This window comes from Theobroma cacao, chromosome 10 (genome assembly GCF_053813885.1).
Source record: "Theobroma cacao isolate CCN51 chromosome 10, ASM5381388v1, whole genome shotgun sequence".
NCBI classification, from domain to species: Eukaryota; Viridiplantae; Streptophyta; class Magnoliopsida; order Malvales; family Malvaceae; genus Theobroma; species Theobroma cacao.
In genome coordinates, this window is record NC_142648.1 from 27,751,919 (window position 1) to 27,769,681 (window position 17,763).

Below are 17,763 nucleotides of genomic sequence, written 5' to 3' on the forward strand. Positions count from 1 at the left end.
TTTATTTAAACAGCTTGGCACTGGTTCATCCTGCTGCTGCTGTAGTCCTTCCAATATGCTCCTGCTGCTGCAGACATGGTATCTGGTACTTCTTGTCTATGTTACTCGAACTCAGGATGAGTGTTACATAAGGATATATGTCCAACATGAATTTGTTCAAATTTTTTTGAGCTTTTCTATATATTTGAGGGTCGGATCTTTATATCATATCCGTTGGATACATGTTGAACATATGATATTTCAAAAAAACGAAAAAAAAGAAATGAAGAGTCGGAATTTCTTAAGTTCTTATAAATGTACGAAGTTTCATAAGTTCTTATAAATTTTTATGTTTTTTAGTTTTGTCTTTGTTATTCTGGGTAATTTTCATGACAAGTCTTTCCATATTTCTTTGAGAACCATTATTTATCATTTACTTTAGCAGCTTTGATTTGGCTCATTCTGTTGCTGCTGTAGTCTTACCAAAGTGCTCCTGCTAGCTGCTGCAGACAAGGTATCTGATAGTTCTTAGCTATAGCTATGTGACTCGAACTCAAAGTGATTGTTGGATACAGGTATGTGTTTAACATGAATACATCCAAATATTTTTGAGTATTTTTATATATTTAAAAGGTCGAATCTTTATATTCATGTATGTTGGATATACATCGGACATCATATTTCAGAGAAAATGAAGACTCGGAGTATCATAAATTCTTTAAATGTACATAGTATCTGCTTCCTAGCCTACATATACATGGAAAAGGTATTTAATGTGTATATGATTACAGAAACCATATGCAATGGAACTAAAGTACTTGATGCATTAAGTCTTTACAATCAGAACAAACGAATAGTAAATTTCTTTCATTAGACAGTACCCAAAGAATAAAAAAATGGTTTCACACACAAGCACAATAGCTAACTAATTTGATCCTAGTACCATAACATGAGAATCAGTAACTTTCATATTCTTCAATTGTGGGATATTCCTGAGCTGGTGACCTCAAACTCCTCGATGGTGGTGATGGCTCGACACCTTGGGGTAAGTCAGAGATGGAAGCCAGGATCCTGCGAATGCTTAAAGAACGAGCACGTTTGAAGCTCAATGATCTCATCTTGTTCTTGGAGAAAATATCAGATGACTTAGAAAGGATGAGATAAACCAGTCCTTGAACAATCAGGAACATAAGCACCTTCATCAAGGAATCTGCCAGGGACATCTCTACTTCCATTTTCTTCAACAAATTAACAAGAATTCGGATGATCAGAGGGTTACCAAGTATTTTGTAGGCAAGCTTTTGCAAAGTTGGGAAGATGGGGATTACAGGAAAATATGAAGAAGCAAACCCTAGGGAAGCTGCTTATATAGAGGGGGAAGATGTTTGCCAGATTGGAGAAGACTTGGCACATGAAACCGCCTGTTTGACTTGTAGCCGAAGCCTGGAAGTTATATATTGACTACACGCAATTGGATTAGGAGAAAAGCCTAAGTAGAATAAGACATGGGAAATGGCTGCGGGTTTCTTGAAAGAAAAAAATATTTCTAGTAACCATTTTCACGTGCTTGTTTTTGCTTTACCTTAATCATTTCTCAAATCTTGATACCCTTTTGTCTGATTAGAGCTAGCTATGTCTTCTAAAAAGATAGCCAAAGCTGACCAGTACTGTAAACCCAAGATGGTCAAATCTCAAATTCAACACTTGTTTATGTTCTTACCTTTGCTTGCTTCAATAGCAGAATTCTTCCATTTAACTTCCTGTCTCCATTTCGATGGGCTTATCTATGTTGTTCCAACTCAGGGTAACTACTAAAAGGTTGTTAGCAACTTGAAAACGGGTTAGTTTGAAAAGATTAGTTTCTGAATAATTTTGAATCTCGTGGAGGAAAAGAAGAGGAAATTATTGTCCCAAAAATTGTAAAACATGATCAAAACATGAAGAAGTTTTCAATGTCTATACCCTTAATGACATGACTCTTATATTCTGCAGTTATCATCCTGATTGATTTTTTATATTAAAAGCCTCATAAAATTGATTATAAACCACAATATTACTTCAGAATAAGTGTTGTAGCAGATTTACCATAACCATGTTGCAAAAAAAAAAACATTTGAAGATCAAAAGGACTAGAATACCTTAATCTATTTACTTGTCCACATTGTTCCTTGATGTCACCATCGACTCTGTTACTTGGACCATTGTCCTTGAATGAAATGGTCCTGGCTGATGCTGGCTTGGCTAGGTATATCGACCCAAAAAATTTAATACTGTGGATGGAGTTTTGTCAGCTTACCTCCACAAAAACATGGTTCAAAGTGGAATTTGACCATGCTTGGACGGCTAAGGGATTAGATGCATGATTATGAAAGGAAAATGCCACCAAGGAAAGCAAAAGTGGGCCCCTGCTGCTTGATTAGGATGGGGAAAATAATGTGAACCCTATTGAAGATAAAGCTTGTTTGTTAGGCTGAGTTGGCTCCATGACGTGTACGGTTTTTGTTGGAAAGCTAAAAAGGAAACAAGTCATCATTTTTCCTCTTCAATGTGATTATGTATTAGGTAATAATGCAAAGCTTTATCCCAACGTGGCTTAATTAATTTGTTTATGTTATGTCATATTGGAATTCCTACAAGATTCCCAATCAGCATACTTGCTTGGGGATGTTGCCCTTTTGAGTTTTGAGCTAATAATTTTTTTTTCTCATTCAAATAAAAATTTATTAGTATCAAAAACGAAATAAAATCATTTCAAATTACCATTGCGTATAAAATTTATCAACTTGATCAATATCAAAGCTAACAAGGAGTTAATGAAAACATATGCATAAAAACAACATTATTGATAATTTTTCTCGCGTTGTGAATTTTAATTATCATTTGTCCCACGATCTAAGCAATTTTATAATTAATACACCTTTTTTGAGCTAATAATTAAAGCACCCTTTTTATGATTTTGATTTCTACCTAAATCCCATCATTCCCTTTCTCTCCCTATCTCAATCCCTTTTTTTTTTGTTTTCTAAATGATAAGCTTGTCCTGGAAATAACAATGAATTATGCCCTAGACTTTCAATTTCTAGGGTCAAGGTAAATCATTAAAGAAATACTACTAGCCTTTATGTCTTAAAGTTTCAACTTTTTGGTGCCATTAAGGAAATAGAATTTGAAGTGGAACTAGAATAGATTTAAATGTATATTCTTATCCTCTTACAAGACTATTAAGAGAGTGTAGAAGGGATTTTTAGATCAGTTTGAAAAATTATAAGTAAAATTTTTATCATATTTTAATTTATCGATAAGTAAAAACTATTTTACAGACGTTATTGAATCAAATAAATTTATATATTTTTTGTTTATTTAATTTCTATGAAGTTATCGTTTTTCCAGCAATTTCACAACAGTTTTGACTGTAACAAGTATAGCATTCAGAACTCATCTTATCATATTATTAAGGGAAGTCCTTTCTTTTAGCTATCTTGAACTTCCTTGCCACATTTAAACCTAATTTTCAAGGCTTTGGCATGTTTTCAAGACGATTTTCTCACTGAGTATGCCGAACCATTCTAAGTTTTAACTAGTTTGAGTGGCTGAAGGGGGTATCACACTGGGAAAAAGTTGCAGAGGTTACTTGATAACCCATTAATAGAAATTTGGTTCAAGGGGTAGGAGTTTTTTCTTTTCTTCTCTTTTATTTTTTATGGCAAAGCTAGATAGTGTGAGGTTCATTGTTTCTAGATTAGGCAGAGTTGGATTTAAATTTGACACAAATGGAAATCCCACTTCCATGATCCATGATGAAATTTCGTAAATTTTCGAATTTACGGAAGTATTAGATATGAAGATATCATAGATGTAAAGTCTAACTATAATATCAAAATTTAAGTAATTTAAATTTGAACCTTATTTTCACATCTAGAAGTATGAAATCAATACTATAATTGAAACGTAGATACGAAGATTGTACCTGATCTAATTTGCTCTTAAGCTTGCTGGGAATCTAATAATTATCATAACAAACAATCTAGGCCCCTGAAGAAAAATCTCTCAAATTCCCTTTTGATCACTCAAAATTTTCCCCTACTTGAAATGTTCTTGATTGGCCTTTAATGAAGGAAAAGTTTTGGGGCCAAAGATGCTAAAACATTGCAAAGTGGGGGTCACCTAATGTACTTAACAATTTTAAGCCACTACTAAAGGAAACCTACTTGAATACTAAAATAAAGATGCTTCCAAGAGTCTATGGATAACTTCTCTTTATGCAGGGGACTAATTAATTTTGAGAGTATTTCAATCTTCGATTCAATAATAAGTATATATTTAGCTGATTAGACATGATAGTTTATATTTTTTTATATACTTGACATATGATATATCTTGATAATACGATCATATGATTTTTGTTATACGAACAAAAAATAATAAATAATATTAAGTTTGACTATTGTTAATTTTATATTATAATTAAAAATTTATGTAAATACAAATCAAAATATAAAAATTTATTTAAATATAATAAAAAAAATTAATTACATGAATTTATCGAACAGCATATTTTTGTGCTTGAAAGGGTCACCTCAACCATGCAAAAGGACCATATCAATGTTCAACTTGAAGGGCTTGAACCCTTCAACCTGAACATGACCCATCAACTTGGGCCATGCCAGGTATGACCCAATCGACCTGAGCATGATAGTTAAACTGCCATGTACCTTACTCTGAAGCCTCTCTATCTCCATGAACAACACAATAGTAAAAATCTTCTGCTTGACTTGTATGATCTTCATTGGATTTCCTTTGCATAACAAAACCCAATTGACCTGAACAAGATACCTACAAATGCCATGTGCCTTGCCTCATCTTGCTCTAAACCTCCCCTATCTTTAAGAACTAACGGTCTGATTGACTGTAAAATCAAATCAAATTGGAAATTTTAAAACGTTGCGTGCTGGAAATGTCACCCTCAGGTTGAAAATCTCGAAGCTCAGGCAAATCAAATCACCTTTTCTATGCTTTTTTTATGTTGAAAATGACGACTCCTACGCCATTAGATTTGTTCAAATTATTGACTTACGAATGCCCACGAGCATGCTCTTTTATCTTATCATTTAAACATTGCTAAAATCGATCATTTGTTTTGTCAGGCTGCAACAATTTGAACCCAAAGAATGATTCTAGATTCAAAGCTTTATAATGGGTTTTTTACTAGCATTCATGTCAAATATTACATCAGTATCATTTTGTAAATGTATAAATGTAAAAATCTAATGGCTTTTTTTATGAAAAAGGGTTATAATTCGTTGAAATTCAAATGTAATACGGGTTTTGCATTAACTAAAAGTTGATTTGAAGGGTTAAAATTCTTTCAATCTTTTAACATTGAATGATCTCGAAATTTGAATGAACAACTCTATCCTGAATTAAATATCATTCTTGAATGCATTATTAATGGTGAAACATGGTGTGTTTTGTCTTGTTTTAAAGCAGTGGACAATCTATTTATTTCATGTTTCATTATAAAAATAAAAATAAAATCTTTTTTTTATTTTTTAAAGAAAAGGAGAGCCATTCAATAACTCATAAGCCAACAACATATGTAGTTTAGTTTGGTTTTGTCCAAGTGCAAAGTTGTATAGTTAGATGTCAGTATGCGAATAGAGGGGAGATCCCAAATCCAAAAATCTTTTGACTCTGGTTAAGGTTTTAAGGCACGCAATTTGCGGAGCCAACTTTCACGGTCTTTCCTCCACGTTTACCCTATCTTACCTTTCTCTCTTTCTTTCTTGTCTGAAATGATTCAATTATTTTAGTGGGGGCTTAGAAAAGGGAACTGAATTGAATATTCCTATGCAATTGTAAACTGGGTTTGGTCTGGCTGTTACCGTTATTTAGTCAGCTGCAACTGGATGACCTGAGTACAAAAAAAAAAATTCAATCTTGGTAAGCTTTGGTGAGTTTGTTTTTGTTGATTGATTTGAGCTGTTGAGCTTGGATTCTGATCTGGGTATTGCTCTTTTTGATTGGATTTTTTGATCTATTTTGATTTTTTGGTTGCATACTTGAACTGGGTTTTGGTTCATTGGCCTGGAAAAGAAGGGGGTAACATGGGGGGAAATGATTTTCCATATTCAAAAGTTTGATTTGCTGGTAAATTTACCATTTTTGGGCTGTTTCAGTTAATTGAGCCTCATGAGTATCCCCTAAACACCATTTATGGTGTTTTCTTTTTTCTTTTAAATAATTATGTTTTATTTTGGTTTTCTTTTCTTTCCTTTGTTGGTTGCTTGCTGCAAGTTGTCTTTTAAAATATGCTCTTTGACAAGTAGTTGGATCCCTTAATGGTTTATACTCTTCTTGATTTATGTATTGAGGTGTTCCATTCCTAAGATAGGTAGATCACTAGTGGAAAGAGGAAAGGAGGAAAACAGGAATCCTGCCATTGGGTTTGAGCTTGAGAAACAGCATGCATCAAACTGCAATTTCATTCTGATGCTAAACCAATATGTTGCCTTGGTTAATTGGAAGTTGAGATCTTTAGTCTGTCGGTGACAGAACTGTTGTTTCCAATGCGTTGTATTGGCCTTCCAATGGTGGTTGTAATAGCACAGATTTAAAACTGGATCGTTTGAAGGAAACATCTTTTCACTTTTGAGCTTGATTACTGTTTTGAGCTTTATCCATCTTGTTCACTTTAATGTTTACTGGTAGCATTCCAGTATGTGAAGAGTTTTGGCTGCTTCTAAGACAAGAAGCTGGAACCTCTTCCTCATCTTCCTATGTAAGAACCTAGTTAAATAGTAGTCTTGGGAGACTTGAATGCCAATCAAGATTTTCCTCGAGCATTGCAGGCGTCATCTTGAACTTATAACATATTACATACTTGTACCGCTGGAAATTTGGCACTTCTTAAGCTACTATAATGACAAGGTTGGTGCTTCATTATTAACCACTGTACTTATATGTGTTAAATAAGAGTATGGCTATCATGTATCTAATAACAGTGTTCAATGCATCTTCGTGGTCTAATTCACTGGTTCATCACTCTTCTCCTATCTTTATCTTGAACTCTCTGTCAAGATGAATTCTAAAGTGCATGGCTGCCCTTTAACTTTTTGCTGGTTGTCCTTGATTCAGATAGATTGAACTTCTAATGTCTAATGTTATTTTTTGGCAGGCAAGTGAGAGAATTGCAGAAAAGGTTATGAAACTTTTGCAGATGGGGAGTTAAGAGTGAAGGCCCAACTCATCTTCCGTCCTCCCCTCCATGGTTATCAATAAACTAGATCTAACAAAGAGTGTGTGCTGGCATTAACATTCAAAGTTACAATTATGGCGCCTGGTGGTGGTATCTGCAAAGATGTGATCGAGTCTCGCGTTGCATTTGCTGATTATGATATGGCAACTTCAAGTATGGAGTTAAGAGGTTCCCCTTTAAGAAAAGCTGCAACTGGTTTAGGGGGAAATCTGGGAGCAACATCAACAAACGATGTGCATGAACTACTTGAGTGTCCTGTTTGCGTAAATTTGATGTATCCTCCAATTTACCAGGTACGTTTACTTTCCATGCCGAAAATAAAAATTCAGAAAGCATTTCGAATTGCATTCTCCTTGAGATTTTATACTTGTATCATTGTCAAACCAAACAACATTGGCATTTGACATTGTATATCATGCAAAATGAAATAAATTATATATTTCTTGATCAATCAAGATTGAAGAAATTGGCATCATGGATAATTTGTAATACCACCGAGGCAGAAACTTTTTCCCAAATCTTTAAGCAGAAGAAAGTGGGATTATCGTCTAACATTGTAAAAGTAATTGAGAAGATGGCAATATTTTAAATGCTATTCTGGTGTATGCACATTGTGATTATGATACTCCTTAATTGAACTATTTTGGATGCTTAAAGGCTAGGCAGCTGACAGATATATGGACACCATAATACTTCAGTATGCATGTGTAAAAGTGTCTTAGGGAAGAAGTTTTGCATTTGCATCTCCTGCATCAATGCTTTACAATCATAACATAAAGTTTCTACTTAAACATTCTTTTAATGACAGCTTTTAATCTCTATGTTTAGTGTCCGAATGGCCACACTGTATGTTCAATTTGCAAGGCCAGAGTTCACAACTCTTGTCCAACTTGCCGCAATGAGCTTGGAAATATAAGGTGTTTGGCTCTGGAGAAAGTAGCTGAGTCACTGGAACTTCCTTGCAGATACCAGACTCTGGGTTGTCATGATATTTTTCCATACTACAGCAAGCTCAAGCATGAAAAAAACTGTAGATATCGCCCATATAATTGCCCTTATGCTGGAGCTGAATGCTCTGTCACTGGTAATATATCATTTCTTGTCATGCATCTCAAGAACGATCACAAGGTTGACATGCATGATGGGTGTACATTCAACCACAGATATGTCAAATCCAATCCCCATGAAGTGGAAAATGCCACATGGATGTTAACTGTAAGATCTCTTGCCCTCTCTTTCCCTCCTCCTTCTCTCTGTGACATAGACATACTTGCAACAAGTTCGCAAACTTTTGTAAATCTTCTCACATGGGTGTCTTGTCTGATCCTTTCCACAAATGATTAATGTAGTGACAGATGTTGAGAATGAGATTTCTAAGAAACCTTAATGATTGCATTCTTTATTTCACTTCTAACATGTTCTGCTTCTTTGATCAATTAATTCTTGAACCTTGCAAATCACTTGATACTTTCAACTAATTAATTATATTAATGCTTAGATGACATATGAACATCAGAAATCTTGACTATTACCAAACAAAAAATGCTCTAAAATGCTAGAACACATTTTCGTTTTCCAGGATAATGAGTAGTATAGTATGTATTTATGAAACTCCATTCAGTTTGATCCATACTTAAAGGCATTGATGATTTTCCTATACGCTGCAGGTTTTCAACTGTTTTGGTCGACAATTTTGCTTGCACTTTGAGGCTTTTCACATAGGAATGGCACCAGTTTACATGGCCTTCCTGCGATTCATGGGCGATGAAGACGAGGCGAGGCAATTCAGTTACAGTCTAGAAGTTGGCGGCAATGGCAGGAAGTTTATATGGCAAGGAGTTCCTAGAAGCATCCGTGATAGTCATAGGAAAGTTCGAGATAGTCAAGACGGACTAATCATTCAGAGAAATCTGGCACTCTTCTTCTCTGGCGGTGATAGACAGGAACTGAAGCTGAAAGTGGCCGGCCGAATTTGGAAAGAACAATGAGATTAAGTCCGGATTGAAATCTATGATATTGTAGTTTAAATTTGCAGGGGAAATGATATTTAATATATATAAAATAAAAGGTTGCAAGAGAATTTATGCATTTTTCTGTAAATTTTGTAGATAAAGATGCCACATTGTGAGGAAAACTGTGATTTGCAATGGAGTTTACTATTAATTTTTATTGAAATTTCAGCACTATGCAAATTTGCAGCAATTGATAGGCATAAATTGCTTTGTTGATTGCCCCTGACTCATCCTGCTAAGCAGCCATGAGCAATCCTTTCTGCACAGGTCCTCAAATGAAGCCTATGCTGTCCATTGCAATGAGATCAACAATATTTGGTCAATAGCAAACATTTTAAAGCTTGTCAACCCCATTTAATAAGAATTTAAGTTTCACGGTTAAGCATTTGATTTAATAATTGATAAGCATTCGTTTCAATGATAAGTGTACGATTTTTTCTTTAAATAACAAAAAATAATTTGGAATCTCGACTTTTTCAAATGAATATTAGGTTTTAATTGCTTTGAAACCCAGCTTTACGAGACTTCCAAAAATTAACGCAAGCTTTTTATATATTATTATTAACTCTTCAAAAATATATTTACTTATGTCCAAAATGGATTTTTTTTATAAAAGTTAAATTTAAATAATTAGTTATAAAAATAATAATCAAAAGAAATTTTAACTTTTCCTTAGGATAGGATGAGAAAAATAGTAACAAAGGCATTACATTTGGAATAAAAATCTTCCATACTTATTTAGTACTCTGTTTGATGTCTCTTTTCATAATTTTACGTCACATATTTAATTTAATATTATTAATACAAAATTTTAAATTCTTAATCCTAAATTATCAAATTTAAATTTTAATAAAAAAAATTTTAAAAACATGTGACATAAAATTATGAAAGATTACACTAAACAAGACATTGAGTAAATATAATTTCTATTTCTCCATTCATGCCTTTCCCCCTTTCTCTTTTAGTATTATAAAAGCCATCAATTTTGGAACTAGAATATGTACTCTTTGTGCCATCAAAACCCACTTTCTTCTTTTGAAATGAGAGATTTTGTCTTAAAAAAGGTGGATTTAAATAATATATATGGTACTGCAAGCTTCCCAACAATCTTGCTTCATTCTATGACTTCCAATATTCTTAAATTTGACAGTATTTTGAGGACCCCAAGAATATAGTATATGTCTTCCATGGAAGACAAGGTTACTACATGCACTTGCTCATAGTAGTCTCCCTCATTACATAAATTTGTTAGAGAAATAGACATAATTTTGGGATGTTCTTTCCTCACACCATTGAATGCCAGCAGATGAGAACAGATCATGCAATTGCCTTTGTGCATTCGGTCTGAGATGTTTGAGGCTCATGGCAAGCTGAAAAGAGTCCACAGCAGCCCAAAGCTTTGCAGCTGAATGAACTTGTTAGCAGAAATATTAATTTCTTGATTATATAAAAGAAAAAAAAATTCATTTAGAAGTATGGGTAAACAATTTCAGGTTAAAACTAAATGAACCAAATTAATCAAAAACAAGGTTAGACTTACAACATATTCATGAAGCCTCCTTCCCCTTCCCTTGTTGTACTTGGGCAACATTTTGTCTTCCTTTCTCCTGTTGGAAACTAATTTTTCCATCATATAATCCAACTTAAAAAGCCCAAAGAAATTACCAGAAATGAAACAAAACATAAAATCAAAACAGACCTGATGGCTTGTCCACCTGAGGCTTATCATTTGCATCGACAATTGCCTTTACTTCCATAAGAGCAATTTCGTTCCTTTCTAACTCTTTTTGTGGTCAAGGAATGATTTCTTTTGGCTTCAGTTTTCATGTCTTTGCATGTATTTATAAGCACGGTAATGGATGAAAGGGAATATAAAGGTGGGCTGTCTTACTTTAACTTTTAATCTCTTAATTATTAGTCCAAACTTGATCATGGAATAAGATTCTTAGGTAATTCTCCATCAAGGGAAACAGCTAATAATGGCAGCAAAATCAGTGTCAACATCTAAGCATAAAAAGAATATTACATATCATCCATTATATTAATTTGGTTTAGATTCCTGGCAAAAGAAGAGGAGGAAAAAAAAAAAAGAAGTGAACAAATGTGCAACACGAATGTGCTTCATTTAGATTAAAAGTTCATATGTCAGGTTGCTAAGTCAGCATTGTTAAGATAGTGAACGTTAGTGAAGTTACATGATATTCCATCTCATATCTGATATGAACACGAATAATAGATACATATGAAATTTTAAACCGATAGACTTTTATCAATATTTACATATGTATATACATATATATAAATAAAATACGTAAATATACATATATAAATCAAAGCAGGAAGTAGCCAAACAGATAAAAGCAAAACAAAACACAATATTGACATATACATACTTGCAATAAGTTCACAAACTTTGATATGCTTAACATGGTAGTACCCGTTTTCCCTTTCCAAAATAATGATTAGTATAGTATGTATCCATGAAATTCCATTCAGTTTGATCCATACTTAAAGCTAGTGGCGGAGCTAGGATTTTGCGTTTAGGGGCGAAGACAATGTCTATAAAAAAGTTATATTAGAAATTCAATGTTTGACAAAAATATAAAGTAACTTAAATGGAAAAAGTTCATATGAAAATTACAAAAGTAATTTTAATTTTGTATCAAGTACAAAATAAAGATATTTTTTAACAACTTTTGCATGCTAAGATTGAATATCTTTAATTGAGCTCAACGGTCTTTTATAGAATTGAGGGCATTTATCATTGAATAATCATTATCAAAGCCTCGAATGATTTCCTTTTCGATGAAAATAATCAACGAATTTTTAAGGGAATCATCTGATATTCTTTTATGAGTCTTGTTCTTAACGAGTTTCATAACAAAAATTACACGTTCTAATATTACAGTGAAATCTGGAAGAGTTAAAACAAGCCGGATTGTACTCCACAGGAGCAGTTTTCACTGCTTTCTTATTGCTTTAAGTAGATTTTAATGAAATACACTTTTATTGGCCGAGCAAAAAAAAAAAAAAAAGACAAGCTGGATAATTCTATCAATAAGGAAGTAAGCTTTTGATATTTTCGTCTTTTCCAACACTAGACATAGATCAGAAAGTGTAGATACATTTTTCAGAGCCTAATTATGAAGAACGTTAAGCTTGAATAGACCCAATTAATAGCTTAAGTGCATTTTATCATACTTAGTAAAGTCATCTAGGTAATATTTATTTGCAATGTTGCAAATACTTTCAACATCAAATGATTTGAAATCATTCCGAGAGTCCAAAAATGTGCCAAAAGTGAGCAACTCTACTAAATTCTTATTAAATTTAGAATCCAATTCTTACAATAGTAAGTCTATTAAAATTAGTTGTTAATTAATTGTTATAGGGCATCTCACCAAACAAAAAATTATTGTAGGTGCAAAATTATAAAATTTCAAAAAATAAAAGCATATAAGAAAATTTTTAAAATTCTTGTAAGGGTAAAATTATAAAATTTCAAAAAATAAAAGTAAATTATAAAAATTTTAAAATTGTTTGGAGATAGGGCCCTACTAACCCTCACTCCCTTTCGTCTCTGTTTAAAGCCATTGATGATGAAGATGGCCTTTGCTTGCACTTTGAAGCTTTTCACATAGGAATGACATGGGTTCACATGGCCTTCCTGTGATTCAGGGGTAAAGAAGATGAGGCAAGGCAATTCAGTTACAATCTAAGTAGTTAGTGGCAATGACAGAAGGTTTATGTTTGGTACTTAACTATTTAATTTAACGGTTGATGCATGATTTTTTCTTTAAATAGTAAGATTTGGAATCTCACCTTTTTTATTAGGTTTTAATTGCTTTAAAACCCAAAATTGTAATACTTACAAAAATTAACCCAAATATTTTTCTATATTATTATTAATTATTCAAAACTATATTTATTTTTATATCCAAGATGGATTTTTATTTTTTTTCTTGGAAAAGGTTGAATTTAACTAATTAATAATAAAAAATAATATCAAAAGAAGTTTTAACTTTTACTTTGAATGGGATTTAAAAAATAGTAGAGAAATTTCAAAAAAAGACTGTCAAAGTAACAAAGCATCAATCAAATTCGGAACAAAAATTCTTGTGTCTCAATTTGGTGTTTTCTTCCATATATATAGTGGATCAAACACACACCTCAAGACCAAATGGTATAAGAACCATTCTAACTCTCATCTAGTCAAGCTAACTTTTTCTGGTTAAAATGTTATTAAAGCTAAGGTCACAAGTTTGATCCCCGTGAAATCCTTGGGCCTTCAAGGGAGGGAGGCCATGTGAAGACTGTAATACTACCAAGATGGGTGACCTTAGTGGGGTGGGATCCATTAGTAATGTGTTGTCCTTTGGAGAGCATAGTGGGGGATTGGGGACACTCCTTGAGACCAAACAGTATAAAGATAATTTTGAGTCTCATCCAGACAAGTTAACTTTTCTGGTTGAAATATATATATATATATTATGTTTTTCTATTCTTCTTTTTGTACTACAATGGGGAAAGGACGAGAAAAGAGAGAGCAGAAAATTCAAAGGGGAGAAAGGAAAAGTCTTGAACCATGGCAGTAGGAAAAGATGAAAATGCCTTGGCCATTTTATGAAAGTCCAAGAATAACCTCTTTTTAAAGAACAAAGTTAGGATAAAAAGACCAAAACAGCCCTTAATTTCCAAAATACCTTGAAGAAGTGAAAAGAAAAGGCAAGAAAATCAATGAGGAAGAGAGGAGGAATCTAGAAGCATGGCAGGAGGAAAAGACTAATATGCCATAGTACATATATACTCTTACTCTTTAATGACAACCCAAAATTACCCTCATCAATTTTAATAGTATAAATTGAAATATCAGAAAATTAACCTCATCAATTTCCAAAATTCCTTAATGGGGTGGGTGCATTTTACCCTATTTAATAGTAATTACCCCCCAACAATGTTTATGTTGAAAGTTGCAGTTAATTTAAACGGAAAATTTTCTGCACTTGGATTGGAAAAAATGTTGGATTTATATAAAGAAAATGACAAGTCCTCTTGGCATATTAGCGAAGAATAATGAATGAATGACATATTTATCTTATGCATTGATACGCAAGAGACTTGGATCCAGATTCCTTGAGAAACGATTAACCTAGAGTTGTTTCTTCATTCTCGAGGGAAAAGGAAATGTATATGTGCATTGCACAGCTAGGTTAAGAAGAGCTCTTGCAGTGGCTATGGCCTATTGTTAGAAAAGGGTATTGATATAGCAGTAGTAACAACACAAAATAAAGCCTTTCTTGCTTGAAAGAACTTGTAAGGAGCAAATATCCAACCAACAAAAAATATTTTAGATAACAGATATAATTATAAATGTATAAAATAAAATCACAAGAGAATACACAATTTTTAATGTAAAAAATATTTTCAACGTGAGAGGTAGAAACCACATGACCTAATCCAAAAAAATAATTCACTATAAAAAATCAATAAGTACAACAAAAAGTCATTTAACAATTCTAAAACTCATGACAGTCCCTATTCACTGTCAACAAAATGGAAATCATCACACAACAATGCATAAGACCCAATTAAAGGGTATCATAACCAACAAATAGAGAAGAGAAAAATACAATTTGACTGAAAAGATTGAAGCTCACAATGTGAAAAATAACATATTGAAATTTCATAAAAAATGAACCACAAATCACATTTTGGTCGATGCCACAAAACAAGCCAAAAATTTTCCCCCTTCTTATTCTTTTGTCAACACTTTTTCTCTCTTTTTAAAAACAGTTCCTTAACCCTAAAATGCAGAAGCTCTTTTTTTTTCTTTTACTTATTATTATTATTATTATTGATTTAAGTTATGGGTTTTACTTGAGGAGGACTCACAACAAACTCTCTCTCGAATCAAGTGAAGGCAACTGCCAAACTGGTAACCAAACGACAAGCTTCGAACTTTCCCTCGGTGTTCTTGCTTCTTTCTCCGTTGTCACTTGTGCTTTAGATTATTGCAAGAATTGGGTTTTGTATGATAGTTGCTTTGGCTTCTATAGGATTTGTATTAGAATACTACTAGATTGTAATACAATGTAATTCCATCTCATCTTATAAACTTGGTTATAAGATAGGTTTGTCTATCTTGTGTGGTAATTTGGTTTCACTTTATGATTTTAATTAACAATAATTTTCTATGTTGAATGAAAATTTACCCAGTTTGTATTTCTTTTTTATTACTTATCAAGTGCATAAATTTCAACAGGGACACAGGCAGCATAAAGTATCATAATTACATGAATGAAAAACACTTGGAGCTGACACTGACAAAACAGGAAAGGTGGCAACTCTTTTAACAGAATTTTAAGAGCCCCTTCCCATTTTATGGTATTTCTATAAGTTCCTCTCTTATTGTACATTCTTCCATCTTGGTGATGCTGGAAAATGAGTTCCTGCCAAATGGTTGCCACTACTGTAGTCTTTTATGGGTACCTGAAATAGAAATGAAACAAAAAGGGTCAATTCAGAGAATGATAAAAGTGAAAGTTTTATGCTTCTTTTGCTCACCACTCGCAGGCATTTTTATATCTTGCTATTTCCTTTATTCATTAGTATTGTTATTAAACACTAAGGGTACGTTTAGTTTGTGAAATAGAATAGATATTATATGAGAATATAATAAGATAAGAATAAAATTGAAAATATTAGTATATAATTTGATTGACGTAATAGAATAAGGTAAGAATTGTTATTATAATTTATTGTAATATTTGGTTGATAAAAATAATTGACAAAAAGACAACAATACCTTTTATTATAATATCTGATTATTTATTTTTATTCTATTTTATTTTTTAAAAATATTAATAATTTGTAATTTATATAGAATATTAATATTTTATTATAATTTGAATATTATTATGATTAAAATTTTGATAATTTTAATTAATTTTGAAATTTAAAATATTATTTTTTATAATATATAATTAAAAACTTAAACTCTTTATTATAATAAGATTTATTTCCATCAAAAACAAAAATACTCTTTACATAATTTAGTAACAAAAAACAAAATTAAGTCAATTTTTTCTTTTTCAATCATTTAATTTTTATTTTCATTAAAACTTTAAAGTTTTAGTAATTTAATAATTTATTATTAAAGTATTAGTATAATTTTTTATTTTTTAATCTTTCAATATTTTCATTTTTTTAATTTATATTTTCACTTAATAATTTAAACATATTAATATTTAATTTATCAGTTAAATATTATTATAATTAAAATATTAAAATATTAATAATTTTTAAATTTTCTAATTTAAATTATTAATTTTGTAAGTCTATGTTTGTAATTTCTAAAAGTAAATAAGGACATTTTAGTCCAAAATATTTTAGACTCTATTTCTATGGATGTGGAATAGTTAATATTATGGAGAGATGATATGTAACTATTCTAAGATTTTGTAAGGTTTTGAGAAATAGTCATTCTTCCTCCAAAAAGCAACCAAATAACAAGGGAGAATTTTTTAAGAAATAGAGACCATTCCCCCACCCAAACATGCCGTGTCCAATTATCCACACTAATCTTTCAAAACTTAAAAAGAAGTTCTTAAGTTGTCCCTTTATTGTAAAAACCATCAGTTTTTGGATTAGAATAAGTACTCTTTATGCCATCAAAACCCAAGAATTATATTAATTTTCCATGGAAGATAAAGTATTTACATAAACTTGCTCATGTAGATGCCAAGTAGTCTCCCTTATTACATAAATTTGTTTAAAGAGAATAAAGATAATGTTGGGATGTTCTTTTTTCACACCATTGAATACCAACAGATGGAGAGCAGATCATGTAATTGCCTTTGTGCAAAATCCCTATCATCAGGGCTGAGATGTCTTAGGTTCATAGCAAGCTGAAAGGAGTCCACAGCAGCCCAAGGCCCTCCAGCTGAATATGAAATTAAATTTGACAGTCAATTTAGGATGCAGAAAGTATAAATTAAAGGCTTGTGAGGAAGATTGAAGAAAGGTTAGACTTACAACATATTCATGAAGCCTCCTTCCCCTTTCTTTGTTGTCCTTGGACAACATTTTGTCTTCCTTTCTCCTGTTGGAAACTAATCTTTCCATCATATAATCCAACACAAAAAGCCAAAGAAATCAAACAAAAAGTAAAATCAAGACAGACCTGATGAGTTGTACCCAGGCTTGTCCTCCTGAGACTTGTGTTCTTTCTGGCATACTGCATCCCATTCGGCCATGAGAGCTATTTAGGTTCCGCTCAAAATCTTTGTGGTTAAGGAATGATTTCTTTCTTGGTTTCACTTTTCATGTCCATTTATAAGCAAGCTAATGGATGAAGGGAATATAAAGGTGGGGGCTTACTTTAACTTTTAATCTCTTAATTATTAATCCAAACTTGGTCATGGAATAAGATTCTTAGGCAATTCTCCATTAAAGGGAAACAGCTAATAATGGCAGTACAACCAGTGTCAACATCGAAGCAAAAAAAAATTACATATC

At 32.2% G+C, this 17,763-nt stretch overlaps 2 protein-coding genes and 2 long non-coding RNA genes across 8 annotated transcripts; 1 reads left to right on the plus strand and 3 right to left on the minus strand.

Annotated features, from left to right (window-relative positions):
• Positions 1-812: 812 nt before the first annotated feature.
• LOC18587380 (uncharacterized) lies at positions 813-1,417 on the minus strand. The gene has a single exon (XM_007011124.3). The coding sequence runs from the start codon at positions 1,212-1,214 to the stop codon at positions 936-938; it is 279 nt and encodes a 92-aa protein (XP_007011186.1). The 5' UTR covers positions 1,215-1,417; the 3' UTR covers positions 813-935.
• Positions 1,418-5,593: 4,176 nt separating this feature from the next.
• LOC18587381 (E3 ubiquitin-protein ligase SINAT2-like) lies at positions 5,594-9,409 on the plus strand. 4 transcript variants are annotated; one of them, XM_018129461.2, is made up of 5 exons: positions 5,594-5,919; positions 6,351-6,906; positions 7,154-7,527; positions 8,063-8,449; positions 8,902-9,409. In XM_018129461.2, the coding sequence occupies exons 3-5, from the start codon at positions 7,309-7,311 to the stop codon at positions 9,220-9,222; spliced, it is 927 nt and encodes a 308-aa protein (XP_017984950.1). In that variant the 5' UTR covers positions 5,594-5,919; positions 6,351-6,906; positions 7,154-7,308; the 3' UTR covers positions 9,223-9,409. The 4 variants fall into 4 exon arrangements, with proteins under 4 accessions (XP_017984950.1, XP_017984951.1, XP_088658590.1 ...); XM_018129462.2 differs by having other exon boundaries at positions 6,371-6,906; XM_088802464.1 differs by lacking the exon at positions 6,351-6,906 and having other exon boundaries at positions 5,594-5,929.
• Positions 9,410-10,252: 843 nt separating this feature from the next.
• LOC18587382 (uncharacterized) lies at positions 10,253-11,072 on the minus strand. Its single transcript, XR_001929726.2, has 3 exons — positions 10,946-11,072; positions 10,787-10,853; positions 10,253-10,651 (listed from the first exon to the last, which is right to left on the minus strand). It is a non-coding gene; the product is annotated as an uncharacterized LOC18587382 (long non-coding RNA).
• A 4,406-nt stretch (positions 11,073-15,478) lies between these two features.
• On the minus strand, positions 15,479-17,585 carry LOC108663812 (uncharacterized). Of its 2 annotated transcripts, XR_016023162.1 has the most exons (4): positions 17,429-17,585; positions 17,281-17,347; positions 17,061-17,188; positions 15,479-15,735 (listed from the first exon to the last, which is right to left on the minus strand). It is a non-coding gene; the product is annotated as an uncharacterized LOC108663812 (long non-coding RNA). The 2 variants fall into 2 exon arrangements; XR_001929913.2 differs by lacking the exon at positions 15,479-15,735 and having other exon boundaries at positions 16,893-17,188; positions 17,429-17,584.
• Between the last annotated feature and the right edge of the window lie 178 nt (positions 17,586-17,763).